Genomic DNA, 19,801 nt, shown 5'->3' on the forward strand with positions numbered 1-19,801 from the left:
GTGTATGTCTTTAGGTATACCCTTTCGGTACGGAAGAAATTTTTCCAATTAAAAGACGCAAATATGTTTTTAATAGATCTCTTTGTTTTGATAAGCATTTATCTTAAAGCTTATATTAATTATATTGGTTTTTTATATATGTGTAATAAGGTATATACAAATAATAAGCAGTTTGAGAGAGAAGTTCTTTTAATTTTGAAATTTTCAGCAATTTTTTATTTTTATATGTATACTTATATCGCTAAAATTTAAATCTAGAAACTATTAAAATTAGAAAGATTAATTATTAATAGTTAAGAAGTTGAAAACATTTATTATTTTATTTGAATAAGTTGAATGCAAACATCTTTGATACATCAAATACAGTCGGTAGAGAAGGTTTCGATCTGAAATCGATAGATCGACTTGTTCTTTTAGAAGGGGATGCTTCTTGCTTCAGTCGATAAAAAACCAATTGCTATACGTTATAATTTTTAACTTTTATATAAGTTCATGTTTAGGGAAATAGAGAATTATAGATTATTAATTGCTATATTTATTAATAACTTAATTTTGATATCTCATTAATTTACTGCAATTTTTTTGCCAACAAGGAGTATAGTTTTATATTCAATTCAATCATATTTTTATATTTATTACTTTTTTTCACGTTTTCCATTTAAGATTAGTAGTTATATTTCACGTAATTTATTAGATGAAGAGATATGTGGATGTAATATTTTTTAAATTCTGGAACAATTTACTGATAATAATACGCTATTTTTATATCAAGAAATATATTTTGAAAAGATTTGATTCGCATTTTATAATCATTCGTGTTTAAAAGATATTTTATAGAAAAATTGGAATCGATTGGCAATTGCATATAAATCTTTCTTTATTAAATATTTTTGTTATACTTACAAATTAGTCAATACTGAGCATATTGAGTATAAATATAAGTAAATATGAGTAATATGCGTTCGTCCTACTAATTTCACACGACGCATACATCGCGGTAGCTTCACAAAGCTTCCGAAAAAAAGATTGATGCGAGGGGAAGATTTTTGGTGGGAAGTAGCCATGCTGCCTAATGGATGGAAATTTTTCCAAATTTAACGATCGCTTAGCCCGCCCACACAGAGAACACTGTAATAAGTTTGGCGTCTGTGCGATGGCCGTCACCGTGACGAGCACATGTGTAACTCGCCTTCTGTCATTCAGAGAGCTAAACTCTGCTTTCAGTTCATTCAGTTCGCTTGACAAAGATCATGCAAAGTGAGCTTTTGGTTGCGTCCGTGACGCTATATGTTTAGATGTGGAATCGCCAAGATATATCGTCGTAACGTCATCGTTATTATAATTTTTGTCTGATTTTTCTAACGATAATAGCCTATTTCCTAATATTATAATAAAGATATATATCTTACTAAAAATGGAGACACGTTCTTTGGAATTATCGCTAATGATATGTTGTGCAATTTATTTATGATTATTGCAACACTCTGTTAATACTATCTTATTATTTAATATTTTATCTATATTTTTCATATTGTTAGTAGTAGTAGAAATTTAATAATTTTGATATAATTAATTTTTAAGTAAAACGCTTTATATTGTGCGAAATATTTATGTCATACATATTCAAAGCGTAGGTTTAATGAAACGTATAGTATTGTAGTAATGTTACACGTGGGTTTTCTCTTTGTGTTACAGGTGCGGCGTAACTTCGATTGTAGGGTGGAAAGAGGAACGAAACGGGTCTGGAGTGGCTTGGCGCTTTGAACGAAGGTGTCACACCAGGGTAGAAGAAGGACTTTGATTACATCTTCCGCCACCATCTCGTATACGCGGTATACTCTCCCCTCTCTTCGCTAATTAAAGGTTCTGTAGTGCTCCAGTTTATAATTTTATCGGTAGTGAGCTCAGTGTGATAAAAAGTCAAATGATGTACACATTTGATCCACGATAATGATAATTTGATATAAATATATATATATATATATATATATATATATATATATATACATACGTGTGCTTGTGCTGTCCAAGAGAGTGCGTGAGAATTGAGTGAGAAAAAAAGTAAAAGATTCGCGGAGAGAAATGCAATTTTGTAGTGATAAATCTGTATCTATGTAAAGACGTGTGTCAGTGTGTCCGCACGCAAGAGTACAAAACAAAATAAATATACGAAGAGAAAGAGACAGAGAGAAAGAAGAAAAATCATATAAATCAACCGAGGATAACCAAAGGAAAGCCCGTCAGCAACGTAGAAAAGTGACATTAGCAGGTGAGACAGGTGGGACAGTAGCATGAGTTCGTACTTCGCGAATTCGTATATCCCGGACCTGCGAAATGGCGGGGTGGAACACCCGCATCAGCATCAGCAGCACTATGGTGCGGCCGTACAGGTACCTCAGCAAACGCAGTCGGTTCAGCAGCAGTCCCAGCAAGCCGGCGATCCCTGCGACCCGAGTTTGTTACGTCAAGGAGTATCCGCCCACCATTATGGATCTACGGGAGGTCAGCAGGACATGCCTTATCCGAGGTTTCCCCCGTACAATCGGATCGACATGCGGAACGCGGCCTATTATCAGCATCAGCAGGAACACGGAAGTATGGACGGCATGGCTGGTTACAGGTCGACGTCCCCGAATCCCGGTATGGGTCACATGGGACATACGCCAACTCCCAACGGACATCCGTCCACCCCCATCGTCTACGCCAGTTGCAAACTTCAGGCGGCTGCTGTCGATCATCAGGGCAGCGTTCTCGACGGACCGGACAGTCCTCCTCTCGTCGAATCGCAGATGCATCACCAAATGCACAGTCAGCAGCATCCGCATATGCAGACGCAACCGTCGCAGCATCCACAGCAGCAACAATCGCAACATCAGCATTTACAAGCGCAACAACAACATATGATGTATCAACAGCAACAATCTCAAACCACGTCGCAACAGGGACAAAGCGGAATGCATCCGCAGCAGCAGCAGCAAGCCCAACAGCATCAAGGTGTCGTTGCGTCGTCACTCAGTCAACAACAGCAAGGCACGCCTCAGGGTGCGGCAAGCTCGAACTTACCAAGCCCACTCTACCCTTGGATGAGGAGTCAATTTGGTAAGTGTCATATTTTTATCAAAATGCGTACAACGGAATTTTATTTTCTTGCTTTATTCAATTTCCACTGAATCTGATTAAAATGTTAGAACTTTATTAAAAAGTTCTAAAAATTATACGTAATTCACATTTAGTTCTTTCAATAGGAACATTGAAATTTATTAAAAAAGGAAAAAGATTTTCACACGCCACCTGCTCCTATTAAACGAAATACATAAAACTGTTGCTTTCAAAAGAATAAAAGTTTCATTCGATTCCTGACCGTAGGAAGAAGATCAAAGAAGTCTTGTAAAGAACTAAGGCTTCTCAGGTAGCGGGTGGTCGACTTTTAAATTTATGCAATGCCACACAAAACTAGACCAAATTCGTACGGCAACCGGTTCAGAATTGGCACAATATCTCTAGATGTATCACGAGAAGAGTTATTTATTGCGGTGTCCTTTTTGCTTGTCTGCTGGTTTTTCGCTCGTTCATCGGATCACAATAAGCGTTATTTTTTTTTCTATTCGTTGTCATTGCCGCTTGAGATCGCAAAAGTCGACGTATATCCATTTTTATTCGTGATATAATTTATTTTCATCCGTAGTTTATTTCATTCATTCATTTTGTGTAAAACAGAAAAATTATAACTTATATAAAAATTATTTATAAAAATCTTTTATATTAATATAAATTTATCAATTTAAAAAATAGGTGTCAGTTTAAATATTTGACCGTATTGATACATATATATTTTAATCATTTTCTTGAGTTTGAAATTTAAATGCAATTGCACGTACAAATTAATTACACATTATTAAATAGCAAAGTTGTTTTTTTATTTCAAAATTATTTTATTTATTATATGTCTTCCGTTTCGCGCACATCAATATATTTGTATGTATATATAGAGATTTATATACAATTAAATGATACATTAGTATTGATACTTAAAAACACACAGATTATTCATAATATGTTTTGAGGATATAGTTTGACATCTCTTGCGATTTGTCATGGTACTCAACACTTAGGATCATTCAATGGTAGTAATGAAGTGACAATACGGTTACACCTCCTCTTGAGTAAAAGATGTCCAACGTAGATAGTTGTGAACAAGTTGTGGAACCTTACTGATGTTCATCTTCTCGTTCTCTTTTTGATTGATGGTTTCCAATACTGGACAAGTGATGTCTTTATATTGCTCAATCCTGCCAGAGTATTACCACCTGAGAAAAAAATATAGGTGTCCTACTCTTCATTTTTTGCTTTTCTTACTGTTCAGTCGCTCGTGGTTCCTCGTGGCAGCAGTTTCTTTCCGTATCGTCGAATATGAATAAAATACAAATTAAACATTTGTAATTAAATTTTCTACACAATTAAGTGTAATTATATATTTTGAAGAGTGATTAAGTTTTTAATGTGTAATTTTTATGTGTGATTGCATTTCTGAGTTATGTTTCAAAAACAAAAAGTGATCACACGTGATTAAAGGTACGTGTATAGATGCCTGGCATGGATATTTTAACTGATTTATTTTTATTTCTTGTGTCTATAAATTACGATTTTTTCTATTCTACACGTACTTTTGAATCGTATGTTGAAAAATCGGTTTAAATTAATTTAAGCAATTATTTGTGTTATTGCGAAAAATTGTGTTACTTTAAGAAGAAAAATCATTAAAAATTAATTGTGGACCTTATCTTTTTGAAAATGCTTTCACATTATGTTTTTTATTTTTATTTGTTTAAAAAATGCATTCAAATTTTTATTCGCAAATACACATTTCCTTCTGTCAATGATTGCTCGTACCATCTTTCGGTTAAGTTCAGAAGTTGATCCCAAGTATCTGCTTGAGGATTGGCCGATAAACAGTACAGTTATGACGACACCATGCTCGTAGTTTACTGCCAGTTAACGAAGAAAACGATCCGAGTCCCTGAATATGCTCACAGATGTCGGCACGTTTAAGAACGCTCCCTGTATCTTGTTTTCTCGTCTCATTGTTAATTAATAATATTGATTTTTCAAGATTTTTTATGTTTCTAAAATTATTTGTAAATTTATGTTTTGTTGTTTCGTTAGCTTAAAGTTCAAACGTAGAATTAATATTTTAAAAGTGTTGAGTACTAGAGAGAATATTGAAAGACGATAAAAAATACTTTTATATAATAACTAATTATTTTACACATGTTTTCTGTATTATAAAATGCAACATGAGTCAAACATGCTATAATTAGACATTTATGAATTATGCATAATTTATTTTGGACGCAAGTGCCGTTGGAACATTTATTTTGCGAAATTGTTTGGCATCTCTTTGAGATGAAACGCGTTACACAAGCTGAGAAATTGATACAGATAGTAAATTATACTATAAAATGAAATGACGAATGTGAATCTGTGCATACCGCCAGATTCCTGCTTAGTGCCAAAGATCTTGAAACACGGTTGTGAATATTTATTGCACATTATACATTTTCTTCACTTTATATATTTTATTTTTATATCAAAATTTTGCTATAGAATTATTTTACAAAAGAATCATAGCATAACACAGTTTAATTATTTTTTTTATAGGAAAATAATTATATAAAAATTAATAATTAATTTCTCAAGATTTTGTGTTTTCAAAATTTCCTATATATTTACGTAGATATTTGAGAATCACCAGACAGAATTTAAAAAAGTAAAACTCTTCTCTTAAATCACAATGTGATTTAATAAATAATATTTGCCAGTACGGTCGAGAGAAGAGTTTTACTTTCCTATATATTTGTTTTCTTATATAAAAATTTTTTTAAGATTCGGAATTTTCTTCGATGTATATTATATTTTTTCCATCTTCGATAAAGCAATGGTCGTGATACTTTGTTAAGCATTCCGATTCCAAGTGTTGACCCAAGAGAAAGAATTTGACCATCGATAGCGGCGATGCTTTTAATGCATGGGATAATTGCAATCCTCTGTGCGAAAAGATTTATGACATCCCCGCTCTTTCCTTCCTCTCTTCGTGTATTCTCAATCGGCAAATAAGCATGTCGTGACACAGTTATGTACGTGTACGGCTTCTGTTACTGAACAGTTCCCTCGTATACCGAGACAAAGTTTAGAACATGTATATTGCAAATAAATTGGCGTGACACGGAACATATGTTATTGGCAAAAGATAGTAAGAGAATCCAATTAAATGAACAGCTTTTCTAATGTCGTGAAATATCTCTTGTTTTCTCTTTTCTTATTAATTCGCATTACTTTATTAATAACGGAAAAAATTAATATTGAATTTATATCAAATAGGATGTGTCGACTATCGATAAATATAAAATTGATTGCGTAAAATTATAAATATAAAAATATTTTATATAAATATGCAACATATAAATTCGAAATCATGTGAGAACATTTCATAAAACGTGATGAAAACAAATAGTACTTAATGCAAGTTTAATCTAGTATATATAAAGTTTGTCATTTCATTTGAGAAATGAATTAAGTAGTATAGCCAGATAGAATGTCAGACAGCTTTTTTAATCGCGAAATATCTCGGTTTTTTTCTTAATATGTGCACTTCTTTATTAATAACAGAAGAAACATTATAATATTGAATTTATAGCAAATAAAATGGTATACTATCAATAAATATCAAGTTTATTACGTATAAAAATATTTTATATAAATATACATTTACACAAATTTAAAATCATGTGAAAATATTTCATAAAACGTGATAAAAATAAATAATACTTAACGCAAGTCTAATCAGTATACATAAAGCTTGTAGTCATTTGAGAAACGAATTAGTAGATCCAGATAAAGAGCGTCAGGCAAAAAAAGACAATCTGAATATGAAGTGCATTTTATTATAATCCAACTAGCCGTTCACGAGATTGGTGGCCATAATGATGGCGGCTTCGTGAGATATTCGAAAAGCGATGGAGTTCAAAGGGGGCAGAAAAGGAGGAGCTAAAAAAAGTAGAAGACAAGAAAACATATGTGTATGTGTGCGTGTGCATTTACCCGCGTATAAGTATATGCATGTGTTTGTACGAGACAGAGAGGCGGTAGAAGAGAAGGTGGAAGGGACGGATGATGATGATGAATGAATCCACAGAAATCCTGGGACCGTTTGCTTTTGGAGCTCCGCCATGGAGGCAATTGTGAACGATATGGAGGTCGTGGTTTAATTTTCTATTCGATGTCTGGCTAAAATTCAAGCATCCGGAACACATAAAATTATCTCCGTTTTATCGATTTGATTCGCTCGTTTCATTTAATTATAATTTGGTTTTCTCTTTTTTTGTCTAAGATACAAATTTCCATCTTCTTACGATTCGATCTCAAGAAAGTTTTGCTGGACGGCCATACTGTTCTTATCTGGAGAAGCAGGTGCAAGAAAAAGTAAATTTTAATGTTCCAAGTGATACCCCGTAAAGATGCATATGTCGCGACCAGCCATTCTCGCTGCTCATTATCTCGACCTTCTACCTCGGGGCTCTTTCAGACTCCGTCTTCTTGTCCGACTGTCTGTTCGTCTGTCTGGAAGACAAAAAAAAAGAAAGCAAAGAAAGAAGGAAAACCGCCTATCAGATACTCTGGTTTCTCTCCTTGAGAATTTCTAAATTCCTTCTATGAATGTTATAACGGGCAGAAAGGAAAGTTTGTCTTCTTCGCCGACTTTTACGAAAATTCAATCTCAATTCGATCGAGATATTCGTTCGACGTTAGGAGATTACACTGATTGTGAATAAATAATTGCAGATTGTAGATGCGATAAAATTGAACATCTTGTTATTATTATCTTGCGCTACATAATTTTAATAATTTATAAAAATTATTTGGAATATATTTTCTCTCTTTCTCTCTATTTTTAAAATTACATTTTATTTTATAATACCTAAAGAGAAAGAATGTGGAGTTTTTTTTTAGTAGCGTATAAAGACTTAAAAACTGCAACTATAATGAACGGGGTATTAAATGCCGGATTTGTGTTGTGCATCTCTGAGCATTTATTTCCAGAAAATATTTAGACAAGATCTGTGAAAGATTTGGCGTAATTAATATGGATGTCTGTCAACGGCGTAAATATAATCCAAGGCTCGCTGGTACCGCGAGCGAATGATAAAATTAATGGGTACATCTGGGGTATCTAATCGAAGAGCGTTTCAAGGTCTGGTCTCTCTTACGGTGCCCACGTAAAGCTTAGCTTAATTGGGCAGCGAGTGGTGGCCGCACCTTATTAGCGGGTTACAACATCCGGCTAGCTGTTAATCTGAAAAGTCCTGCGTATATCCTGCGGCGGGCCTGAAAGACCAGTCGGGCAAGCGGGGAGAATGAGGGGCGGGAAGTTGGAGATGCGGAGCAACTAGCCTATAATAAGCCGCACGGTTGTGTACGTTCTGTTCTGTTTCGTTCCTTCATGCTGCGCCAGTGAAGGCAGACCCATAAATCTCCCGGGCATACTCCAGGGGACATTTGATCCTTGCGTAACCCAACGCCGTTAATTTATTGCCCCGCGTTTAAAGTCACCTCCGTCCGCGAAAGCCGTGGCAGCGCTGGTTACGCTGGCGCAAACTTAGGTCATCGGTACGACTTTCTTATTATCAAGACCAATCGTCTGCGTCACACGATACCTATATAGGAGATACCCCCGTTCAAATCGAATTGCAGCGATTTACATTACTGCGAGAAGCAATATTGTTCCGAGGAGGAGAAAACTGGATCATTCTTATCTATTCTATTTTAGGATGATATTTGAAGATAAAGGGATCTCTATTAAAAATCGAATCTCCCAGTTTTCCAAAAATGCATTGATCCTTTCTATAAGTGTGCTTAATCATGCATGTATATATACAATTATATATGTGCACCCACACATAAAGTATTGCTGTCTCTTTAATTAATCCCGCATACCTCAGCACCTCGAGAAATCTCACACTCGCAATATCGCCACCTAATTCTCATAGGTCGGATACGCCTAATCGAGATTTGAGTTTTTCAAATCGATCGGCTTGGAAGCTTTTTTATAGGTTTCGGTTCATAAATAATACAGACTCGTCTCGATGCAACGTTTAATAATTCATTTCTTTACTCTGCAACATCTAGTGGCATGAGAGGATTTATGGGCGAAGTGACCTTTCGAAACAAACCTGATTATTACGCCGCGTCGGCTCAGGATTATCTTTATTTAAAATGATCGTGTGTGTGTGTGTGTGTGTGTGTTAAATTAATTTTAAATAAAACTACTTATTGTGTTTTGCCAATTTTTTGTCAACAATTTAAAAATACTACGTGATCAGTTATATATTATTGTCTACAGTTTCAAAAGTTTGATTTTACTTAATTAGAATGATATAAATTTAATAAAAAATATATAGAACATTTTCAAGAATATAACATTTAAAAACATTTCGATATAGTTCGAATATAGTTTCTGTTTTTAATCGCTTTCTTGAAAAAAATTTTAGTTATTAAATACGATTTATTTATTTATACCGTACAATAAAAATATTATAAATAAATCTACATAAATAGATTGGAATTTTTTTGACGTATATTAGTTGTCACTTGAACATGTTGCGTGTATTTCTCGGACGCTTTGATGATTTAGCTTCAGATCTAGAACATGATCTTCATTAACGGCGTGACGAATGAATATTAATACGATGCAGCTTTCATAGATCAGTCGACAGCATACGCTTGACAGTCAACAGTGATAATATTTTACTCTTGTAGTATACACGATTCTATAAAAAAATGTGAGAACGCGACACTTATCATTGTCCACATTTATATAATAGAAAAAATCACACGATACAAACAGCCTATACATACTTTTTTAAATAATATTTATTATATTTTTCTGGCGAAATAGTAAATGACTACTTTCTTAAAACAGCAGAGCCAAGGAAGTTGCCTAAATCGTTAAAGCTTATAAGAGAACGCTAGAGATTGGTATGTTGTTAATTTGAGAGCGTAGCCCTAGGGAGAGAATAAGAGGGCATGTTCTCTCCCCAACTTTCTCTCTATCCTCCGTCTTTCTCTTTCTTCCTCCCTTCTTGCTTTCTCTTTTTCTAACGCGCCCTTTTTTCTCTTCCTCCCTATCCTTCCTTCTTCGTCTAGTCGAACGTTTCAGGAACCTACGCGATCTCTCCATCTCTCTCCGTAGCAGAACCGCCATTCATCTTCATCGGCCGACAGCGCGACGGGCGGCGTTTGCCTCGAATGCTCGCCAAGGAGAGTTTTCTTCTTCTTCTTCTTCTTCTTCTTCTTCTTCTTCTTCTTCTTCACCTCTCCCCTCCTTACTTTCAAGTTCTCATCCTTATGCCGCCTCTCTTCCTTTTTCCCTTCTCCATTCTGAAACATTCTTGTTTTGCTCTCTCTCGCACTCGTATACCGGCCAGGCTAACCCTTTGCGGTTTATACCCTTGTAAAGTTGTGAGACTTCTCACACATACAGACTCAGACTCGCACTCTGTCTCTTTACTACCTCCCTCCGTCTTTGTCGCCTCTTTCTCGCTCCCTTGGCAACCATAATTAATATTCTTGTTCGGAATTCGTGTACCGCGCCGACCGCAGATCATATCGCGGATATCGTTAAGGTATCTATCATATGCGGAACTGCACTTACGATCCCGAGATTTCTTTTTAAGTTGCGGAGATATTTTTGTTGAAGGTTTCACAAAAACTCCTTTAGACTCCGATGCACAGATTGCGATATTTATTAAATATGCTGGTCAATGTGTCGTCTGTAGCTTAATGATCGGATGGAAAAGTAGCTTCACCTATACGAGGCACCAATGTGTCACCTTCGTCGAAAGATATATTTTAGTATTTCATTACATTTATCAGTAACCATGTATTCGAAATATATCTCTACGTGTTAATGTTATGTCTGTAATAATGCTGGAGGATGTGTAACAATTTATATTAATCGGTCGTCTTAATTTGTTTTGTTCCAGAGAGGAAGAGAGGCCGGCAAACATATACACGATACCAAACGTTAGAATTGGAAAAGGAATTTCATTTCAACCGATATCTCACTAGACGGCGACGTATCGAGATCGCACACGCGCTATGTCTGACGGAACGACAGATAAAGATCTGGTTTCAAAACAGACGAATGAAGTGGAAGAAGGAGAACAAGACGAAAGGCGAGCCAGGCTCGGGCGATGGCGACACTGAAATCTCACCACAGACGTCGCCGCAGGGTTGAAAGAGCTCCGAGGAGTGGAACTTCCTTTCCATCTCTCTCAGGGTCGTTTATACCTTGTTTCCAGCTACTACCTCCTTCCCACCCAAACCTGAATCCTCATCAATGACCTCCAAATAATCCCTGTAAGCAATGACGCTTATTTTGTCGTGTTAATCATGTTGCTTGTACCAAAAAAAATCGGAGCAGATAAGAGGCGAGGAAGTCATAGAAGGACCCGTAAAACGCGCTCGATGACGAATAGACGAAGAAGAAGAGAAAAAGCAAAATGAAAGAAACGAAGACGAAGAAATAAACGAGTCAGCAGAAGATTTGCGAAAATAAGCAAGCATGTTGTGGATCAAGATTTTTAATCAAGAAGAGGAAAAGGAAAACAAAACTGGATCACATGCTAATCAGAACCGCGTTAACCTCTATCGAATAATTGTACTAAAAAAACCTATATATATATACATATATACATATATATATATACATATAAATATATATATATATATATATACATATATATATATATATATATATAGGGATGAAGATGTATGTTAATGTGAAACCGTGAGAGAGCGAGTGATCAGTAATAAAGTGTAGCACTACAAGTAGAGCGCGTAATAGAGTATGCAGAGAGTGATAGATATAAAGGGTTAAATTTGTCGAAAGAATGAGACGCGCGAATCTGATCGAGAGGATGATAGAGAAAGAGAAATGAAGCAGCGTGTTGAAATCTTTTAGGGAGAGCATTTTATTATTTATTCTCTTACATCGTAAACACAAGTAGAGTCGTAGGACAATTAATAGAGTAGGAGTACGAAGATGTCCGTCGCGTCTGTATTTAGCGATAGATAAGCGATTTATATATAGTGTTTTTTAGAGGATTGTTTAGATAGATCTTTCTTTAGTACCGCGGTGGCTCCAACAAGGATATTTATGATTCGTGCCAAGTGTGATCTTCGAATGTGTTTTGATCAAATTCGAGAAAGGGTTCGAGTAAACAGCGGTATACGGCAGATGGACAGCGAACACACAGTGTGGAAGAGGAAAATCACGAAGGGGGAGTGATACCAAGTCCTGATAACAGTGATACAAGTGTGTGCAAAACAACTAATTCTATTTGAAAACCAGTGAATTTGATGTATAAATGTATAAGGATCATATGGCGATGTTTTATGACATGTTGTATGTGGGGGAAAAGGCTATGTCTTCTGTGGATGAAACGGATTACAGTGCTGAATGATGAGATGAATTTGAAAAAATAAACAGCGCCCTTCGGCGGAGCAGAGTCACTTGGCGTTTCTTCATCAGCGTCATCGCTCAAGGTTAGTTCTTGACAAAGATTGCTAATGATATGTAATTATCGATTACGTTATTTTGTCTCTCATTAAATTGCGTGTCCGCGTGTTTAATGAAATCAGTAAGCTTCCAATGAATTTCAACGGGATGATTACGGGATGAGTACATTTCCGTGTATCGTTATTTACTATATGATTGCACGAAATTGTAAAAGATAGTTTTACGCACCTACTGACCGATAGTTGGAAAAAAATTTGTTCCTATCACGCATATTGCTCAAAGTGACGAATATAATGTATATATAAGCAGTTTTCTTTTAGCTGAAAAGCGTGTCCGTCTAGAAAAAGATGTTTGAATATTTTTGACGTTGTTTTTGAGATTTTAGAAATGTCACATTTAATTGGGATACTTTCTAATATTTCTCTCACAGCGAGCTCAGAAATAGTTTTAGTTTATGTATTTTATTTTTTATCAAACAAATAGAAAAATGCTGTCACAGAAAATACATTTAATCTTATAATATTCTATATATATTATAATATTTTATGATAATTTTCACAATATTTGATAATTAATTTTTAAAATGTATAAATGGACGTAGTATATAGAATGTACAATGTCTTTTGCAATGTCGGGCACGCGGTGTAATCTCGAATAAATCATTTTACCGAATAAATTATTTTTCGAGTTGCTTTCAAAAAACAGATACACTCATATTCGTTGCCATTCTTCCTTTTTTATTACTCTGTAAGTACCATATAGTGAGGGCAAATAACTCGATAGAATGTGACAATTCATTTCTTTAGTAGTTATCGCGAAAATTTACTCTTGCTCCGCGCGACATGACGCTAAGTTACCAAGTGTTGTAATACATAGCGTATTTTCGGAATAGAGAGGAGAGGATGCTTTCGGCATGAAACCGCTTGGCACCTTAACTGGCTTCGATATAATTTAACTAAAAGTTAAAGGCAATTTTGCGTAGATTGTGCAAAATATAAATCATATATTTTTCAATATATTATATGATTTCCAAACACGCAATTTTTTTTTTTATACATTGTACATGAAAGAATTAACACACTTTTTTAGTAATATTATACATATATAATGCACCTTTTATAAATTATAAATAATTTTTTGCGAAACTTCTATTTATACTTTACGAGATTTTTACATATTTACGTAACATGATATTATATTACATATTACAATAAATCATGAAATATCTCGTAAAGTATTGATTTTTTTATGTGATTTTACTTTAATACTTTTATATGCAGAATCAGTGAGAGAACTGTCATATATATAGTATATATTTAAAGAATTATATTTTCATATAAAAAAAAAAAAATAGAGACGATCTTTATATTTCCTAAGCAACACTCGCGAGTCATAAATAAGAAACATCATTGCCATACTTGTTCTATGCAACGAAATGCATACAAAATTTGTCAAACAAATTTTCCTCGCATAGTTTCGAAAATATGGAAGATGTTAATTATATTATCGGTTCAAAATTCTGCGTATAATAATATAATCCGTAATATACTTGTATTGAGTTTTTTTACGCGATTCTAAATGATATTATACGCACGCGGGAAATATATACTGGGATTAGCAAGTCAAAGCAATTTGCCAGTTTGTGTATTAATGAAGAAAGCAAGCGCGTTAAGCGTGGCAAGCGGTATCAGAGCACTCGTCAACTTGATCGTCAACTTGATCGTGTCCGATCTGGTTCGATGAATTGATGATTCGATTACGCCGTATCGGGAGATCCAAGACCCGGGGTAGGTCTGATGACGTTTGTAGCCAAGACGAGCCGATATTATATATTCCGCCGCGGCGAATTCTGTGCTGTGTTGTAAACTTAGATCCGCGCGACATAATTATTTAGTGTATATCTTGTATACACACATACACATACACACATACATGCATACATACACACAAACACGACAATTAATGATATACGTAATAAACGTAATATTGATAACTTGCGTGCTAATATTACGAACAGCGGTCGAAAATGCCTACGAAGGTGGTCAATCTTCTAATGAAAAAATCTCGCTGCATAAAAATCTCGGCTCCTTTTATCCATTTTTTACATTAAAACAATGGCAAGAAAAGCGACGAAGGGAGTGACGTAAATAATAATAACCGTAATATACGTAATTCGTGGTCTAGCCTCGCGCGTTCGAGATTGATCAGCCTTTCTCCTTCTCTCGAGAGATTTATTTATGTAAAACCCTTTGTCCTTGAGGAGCAACGAAGTGTGTGAAGCGGAAAATCCGCGGCGGTCGCTCGCTGCCGCGCGTGGTTTTTTTTCTTCCTTCTTGATACGCTCGCGTAATCTAACGAATCGCGGTCTCATTAAGAGAAACATCCTTTTCATTTGTATTCTGTTATTCGCGTTTATGATTTTACGCAACTTGATTTTGTACAGAGATGTTGATATAGTCATTTGCGAGATTTTTTTTAATTGTATATATAAATTTGCGCTTTTAATTTTTTATTTTCAGTAGAAAATAACGCGCGTTTTATAGCACCGATAAATGATTTATATGTCGACGTGCAACGATTGAAATGAGTATTTTTTATTGCGGGTATCTGATCCACATGTAAGCTCCAAATTGTACATTAATCCACATACGATCTATGTGGATAATATTCAATAATACTTGTATAGTAAAGAAATGCAAATTTTTGCGAGACACAAAAAAATATTTCTTACCCTTTGGCCATAATATCAAAGTGTTACAATACTGTGACCAATTAAAAATTTTTTTTCTATGGGTTCTGAAAAAAAATTATTTTATGCATTTGCTCGATATTATTTTAAGGAATTGGGAATTTTATTTAAAGGAAGAAAGAGAATGTATTATGAGATAATTCTCCTTCTTACGATTCTTCTTTTTACTATTTCTTTTAAACCCTTTTCTTTCGAAATTATGATATGTTTGCAGCTCAAATTTGAGACATATATATAGTACCGGTCATAAATCTCTCGAAGATTCTTTATAAATATCCGACTCGGTTGTGTAATGTGTAAGAAAGTCAAATAGTGTGCAATAAAATAATATTAATGTTTAAATAAAAAGAATGTTAAAAAATACGATGGATGTGTCGTGATGCTGTAAAAGTAATCGTCGTGAGCGATCGCCGTGAATGCGAACACAATTAAAGAAAAAAAAATGAAATTTTGTATCTATCGAATAGCAAACTATTGCTTAGATTAAAAAGTATATAAATATATAAATATATATATAACGCGAGAAGTGAAATTCATATAGTATTAACTGGGAGAAGCAAAAATGCAAAATATATATTTTATCTTTACTCGTACATATATACATATATGCGCATTAAATTAAACAGAATATACATAAATTAAAATCAAGTACCGTGAGTGTATGCAAAAAGTAGAATTAAAGCTGAACGTAAATGCAACACAGTGTGTGTATACGTACGAAGTATGTCACTAATAAGAGATATAGTCCGTATTTCTCGATAAGCATAACACCTAAAAATTTAATTCGTAAAATAAAAAAAATAGCGTTTAAGTCAAAAAACACGGGCATGTCGGTCGCAGAGTGAGCTGGAGATGGCGGTCGCGAATTTAAATTAAATTTTCTGTTTATATAGTAAAAGAATCGTATACATACCGCCATACAGCATACACCACGGGGGAGGGGGGAGAGAGGAGCGCAATTGAAATTTTATTTATTATTGTCCACGATAATGCGCGCGTGCGAGAAAGAGAGAGAGCGACAAAAAAAATGTACATAAGTCCGATCTTTTTAACTAGGCTATCCGCGCAAAAAAAAATCGCTACCACTAAATAGAGAACAAAGAGAGAACGAAGAAATATAAATAACGCTTGTCAATGAACGAGTACTTTTCAGACCCTAATATTGTTTAGTCCAGTAATATTTATTGATAAATGTTTTATATATATGTATATGTATGTATATACATATATGTATATATATATGTATATATATGTATATTGCAAAGTGAATTTTTCTGTTTGTTTAATTGATTATATACAATAAATATTTTTTATAATGTACTCTAGATAGTTGTAGGTATATTTGTATGTACCATTACTCTAACACTTCCTTGAGTATCTCTACATGAAGTAACATGGATTAGTAGAGATTACGAAATCCTATGCTGCTGATGTTGTACTCTCGCATATCCAATCATTTTTATCGGATTACACATGTAGGTACGAAACGACGTTCAAAAAACGATAACGCAAAATTATGTTTCCGCTTTACTCCTGCTTGGGTTCCTTAATTTCCGTGACAAAATAATTATTAAAGACCATGATTTTAATCAAACGAACGCGTTGAATCAGCGAGCTACGAAACGTCGTTCTCGTACGTGTATGCGCCGAACAGTTCCTGACTTCCTGTCGCATTTCAGGAAGGTGTCATTAGTTTCGTATACCCTTTAGATATCGTACTTCTATCCAAATACGTAAATTGTATAAACAAGCAAGTGTGGAAGTCCCTCACCTCTTCACTATATCAACTTGAATTTATCATTGCGAAATATTTGATCAATATTAGTTTTTTAACACATGAACAAATGGAGAGGTGCTGAAATCTCACGATATTCCCTAATTGGCAAAATATATACTGAAATTCATTCTATTGGTACATTTTAATATTTATCAATTATTATAAATTTTTATAATGTACTAAATTGACTATAAAATATTTACTGTATTTGCTTGATTTAATATTTGAACTATATTTCAATGTATGTGTAAATGTAAAAGAAAAAAATCATTAAAAAGGCATTATATAAATGTATCGCTTACGTATAATTGCAACTAGAGGAGATTGCCATAAATATGAAACACGAAAAATCCGATCTTTTTGCTATTTCGAACATTTCATGAGATATGCGGTTTCATATATTGATTATATAGGTTCCGCCATGTGAAGACTGATAGACTCCGTATAAAACGCGAGACAAGAATATTGTATACAATAGACGCTAAAAACAGGAAAACATCCAAGACCGATGTAATTATTTATCGATAGACATAATTATTAATTTAATGGTATCTATTGTGTGTTTACATTGAAAACTAATTATTCTCAAAAAAAAAAAAAGAAAAAAAAAGAAATTTCCACAGATTAAGAATCAATTTAGAGCAACTTCGGAAACTTTTACTCTTAAAAAAAAATCTCTTTCCTTTTGTAAAAATCGAGTCAACATCCAAATATATACAGAAGCAATAAAAATCTACCGAAGTTGCTCTAACTTTCATTCTGATGCCCCCGGAGGACACGCAGCAGGCAAGATGCATTTGTATATAATTAGTCATGAAAATGGAGATTTTTTGTTTGTTTATTTTCTTTTAATTATTATTATCATCATCGGCAGGGCAATGTCGAAAGGCGACGTCTGACGTTGCGGCATCGAATCGCGAGCCGCGACCCCTGTATACGATACCGCGTAGGTAAAGTAGGTACCTGTTTACTAGACTAAAACAAAAGAAAACTTTACAAAGTAACGGTAGCAGAGGTCTAATTAACTTACTATTTATTGATACGATATAGTAACGATATGCACACGGTGTTGAGTTTCTCGAGTAACTTTTTCAATTACTCAGTGACTCGACGAATATAACTATATAGAGTAAGAGGATGACAATATTTCGAGAGCCGCCACGTTGTCGTCCGCCGACGTACTTACGGTCACTCCAGTGTGTTGCACGTGAATTTTAAATTATATAAACAATTTTTTGGTAAATAATTTCGTATGGCGAATTTTACTCACTATGGTATTACCCAAGCAGCAAACTGACGTCATTAATATCAAAATGACGTCATTTTGACATCTAATGACGTCATTCGACGTCAAAATGACGTGTGCTTGCTACGTGGGTAATTATTCGATTGTTTTAAAAATTATTTAAGTAAAACAATATTATCTTGTCGCAGTTTCTTTAACTTGTGCGCTAAATAAATAAATTCAGTAATCTCGTCACCATTCTGTTTGTATAATATTACTCAAATGTCTTTATGCAGTGTTTACGCAACTTTTACGAAACACAACACCAGGGTCACTGGGGATCGCGAAATTGATTTATAGGCGCGAGAAACAAGTTCCGGATATACATACATATATACATATATGCTGAGAGAATTTTTGGGAGACAAATCACGGTTCATTTGGGTGAAAGCGGGATGCCGTGTCGTATTTTATAAAAGTTTGCGTTAACATGTTTTTCCTAAAACATATACATATACATGCGCGATGACGTACGATCTGCGCGATTAGGTTTGCGATCTTTTAGCTACACACTTGAGTCACCATGGTTATGCATTGCCCCGACCGAAAACACACACAAGGTATAATATATGTATCATATATTCTACATAGTACGCGCAACACACATCTATATACATACACCGGTATACGCGCACACATGTATACATAAATACAAATTCACACACAGTATACATTGCCTATTTACAAAAGATCAGGTACAATGCATTCGTTCCAACGATTGTGCGGAGGAAATACTTAAATACAGGTGTGCCTAACAGCCGAAAAACAAACATGGGCAACACTGCTTTATCGAACGATTAAACAAAATCGAAGAGAGATATAAATATAAATGAATCTATATATATAAAATATATATATATATACATATAAATTATACATATAAATATATATTTAAATATAAATATATATATACGATATATACTATATATATATATATATATTACAGCTACAACAAACGTATATAGTTATTTTGTAGTGTCTCGCATTATGTAAACTACATGTATACATAAAGAGTATGACAGTGACGATATGTTGATGATGATGATGATGATGATGATGATGATTGCAATGATAAACGATGTCTACGCGAGAGTGAAGTATGTATTATGTATAATGACGAAAAACGATGACGACGACGGTAGATCATAGTATTAATATGCTATCATGTGTCGCGCGACGAGTCTAAACCGTATTGTATTATATTATATAAGAATCTGTCCATATTAATAATAATAATTATTATTATATTAATTATAATAATAGCTGTGTTTGAAAACGAGAAATAAATTGTGGTTGAATATGAATTTGGGATGTCATGATGTATATATATATATATATGTAAAACAGATATGTGCGTATGTGTGTGTGTGTATTTTGGGTATTCATGTACGCGTCGTGTGTCGTTACGCATGT

General features: G+C 34.2%; 1 protein-coding gene across 7 annotated transcripts in view; it reads left to right on the plus strand.

The window, feature by feature from the left end:
• Antp (homeotic protein antennapedia) overlaps nucleotides 1-19,801 on the plus strand; it is a 237,807-nt gene that overhangs the window by 140,025 nt on the left and 77,981 nt on the right. For 6 of the 7 annotated variants that reach the window (XM_085480777.1, XM_029314892.2, XM_029314894.2 and 3 more), the window contains 2 exons: nucleotides 1,696-3,099; nucleotides 11,040-19,692. In XM_085480777.1, the coding sequence (XP_085336903.1) occupies nucleotides 2,292-3,099; nucleotides 11,040-11,293 (1,062 nt within the window). In that variant the 5' untranslated portion in view covers nucleotides 1,696-2,291 and the 3' untranslated portion in view covers nucleotides 11,294-19,692. Of the gene's footprint in view, nucleotides 1-1,695; nucleotides 3,100-11,039; nucleotides 19,693-19,801 lie in introns of those variants that run through there. The other variant, XR_014924274.1, reaches the window with a different exon arrangement.

The sequence above is a fragment of the Nylanderia fulva genome, unplaced genomic scaffold, assembly GCF_048542155.1.
Source record: "Nylanderia fulva isolate GAGA-0341 unplaced genomic scaffold, ASM4854215v1 Scaffold16, whole genome shotgun sequence".
Lineage (NCBI taxonomy): Eukaryota > Metazoa > Arthropoda > Insecta > Hymenoptera > Formicidae > Nylanderia > Nylanderia fulva.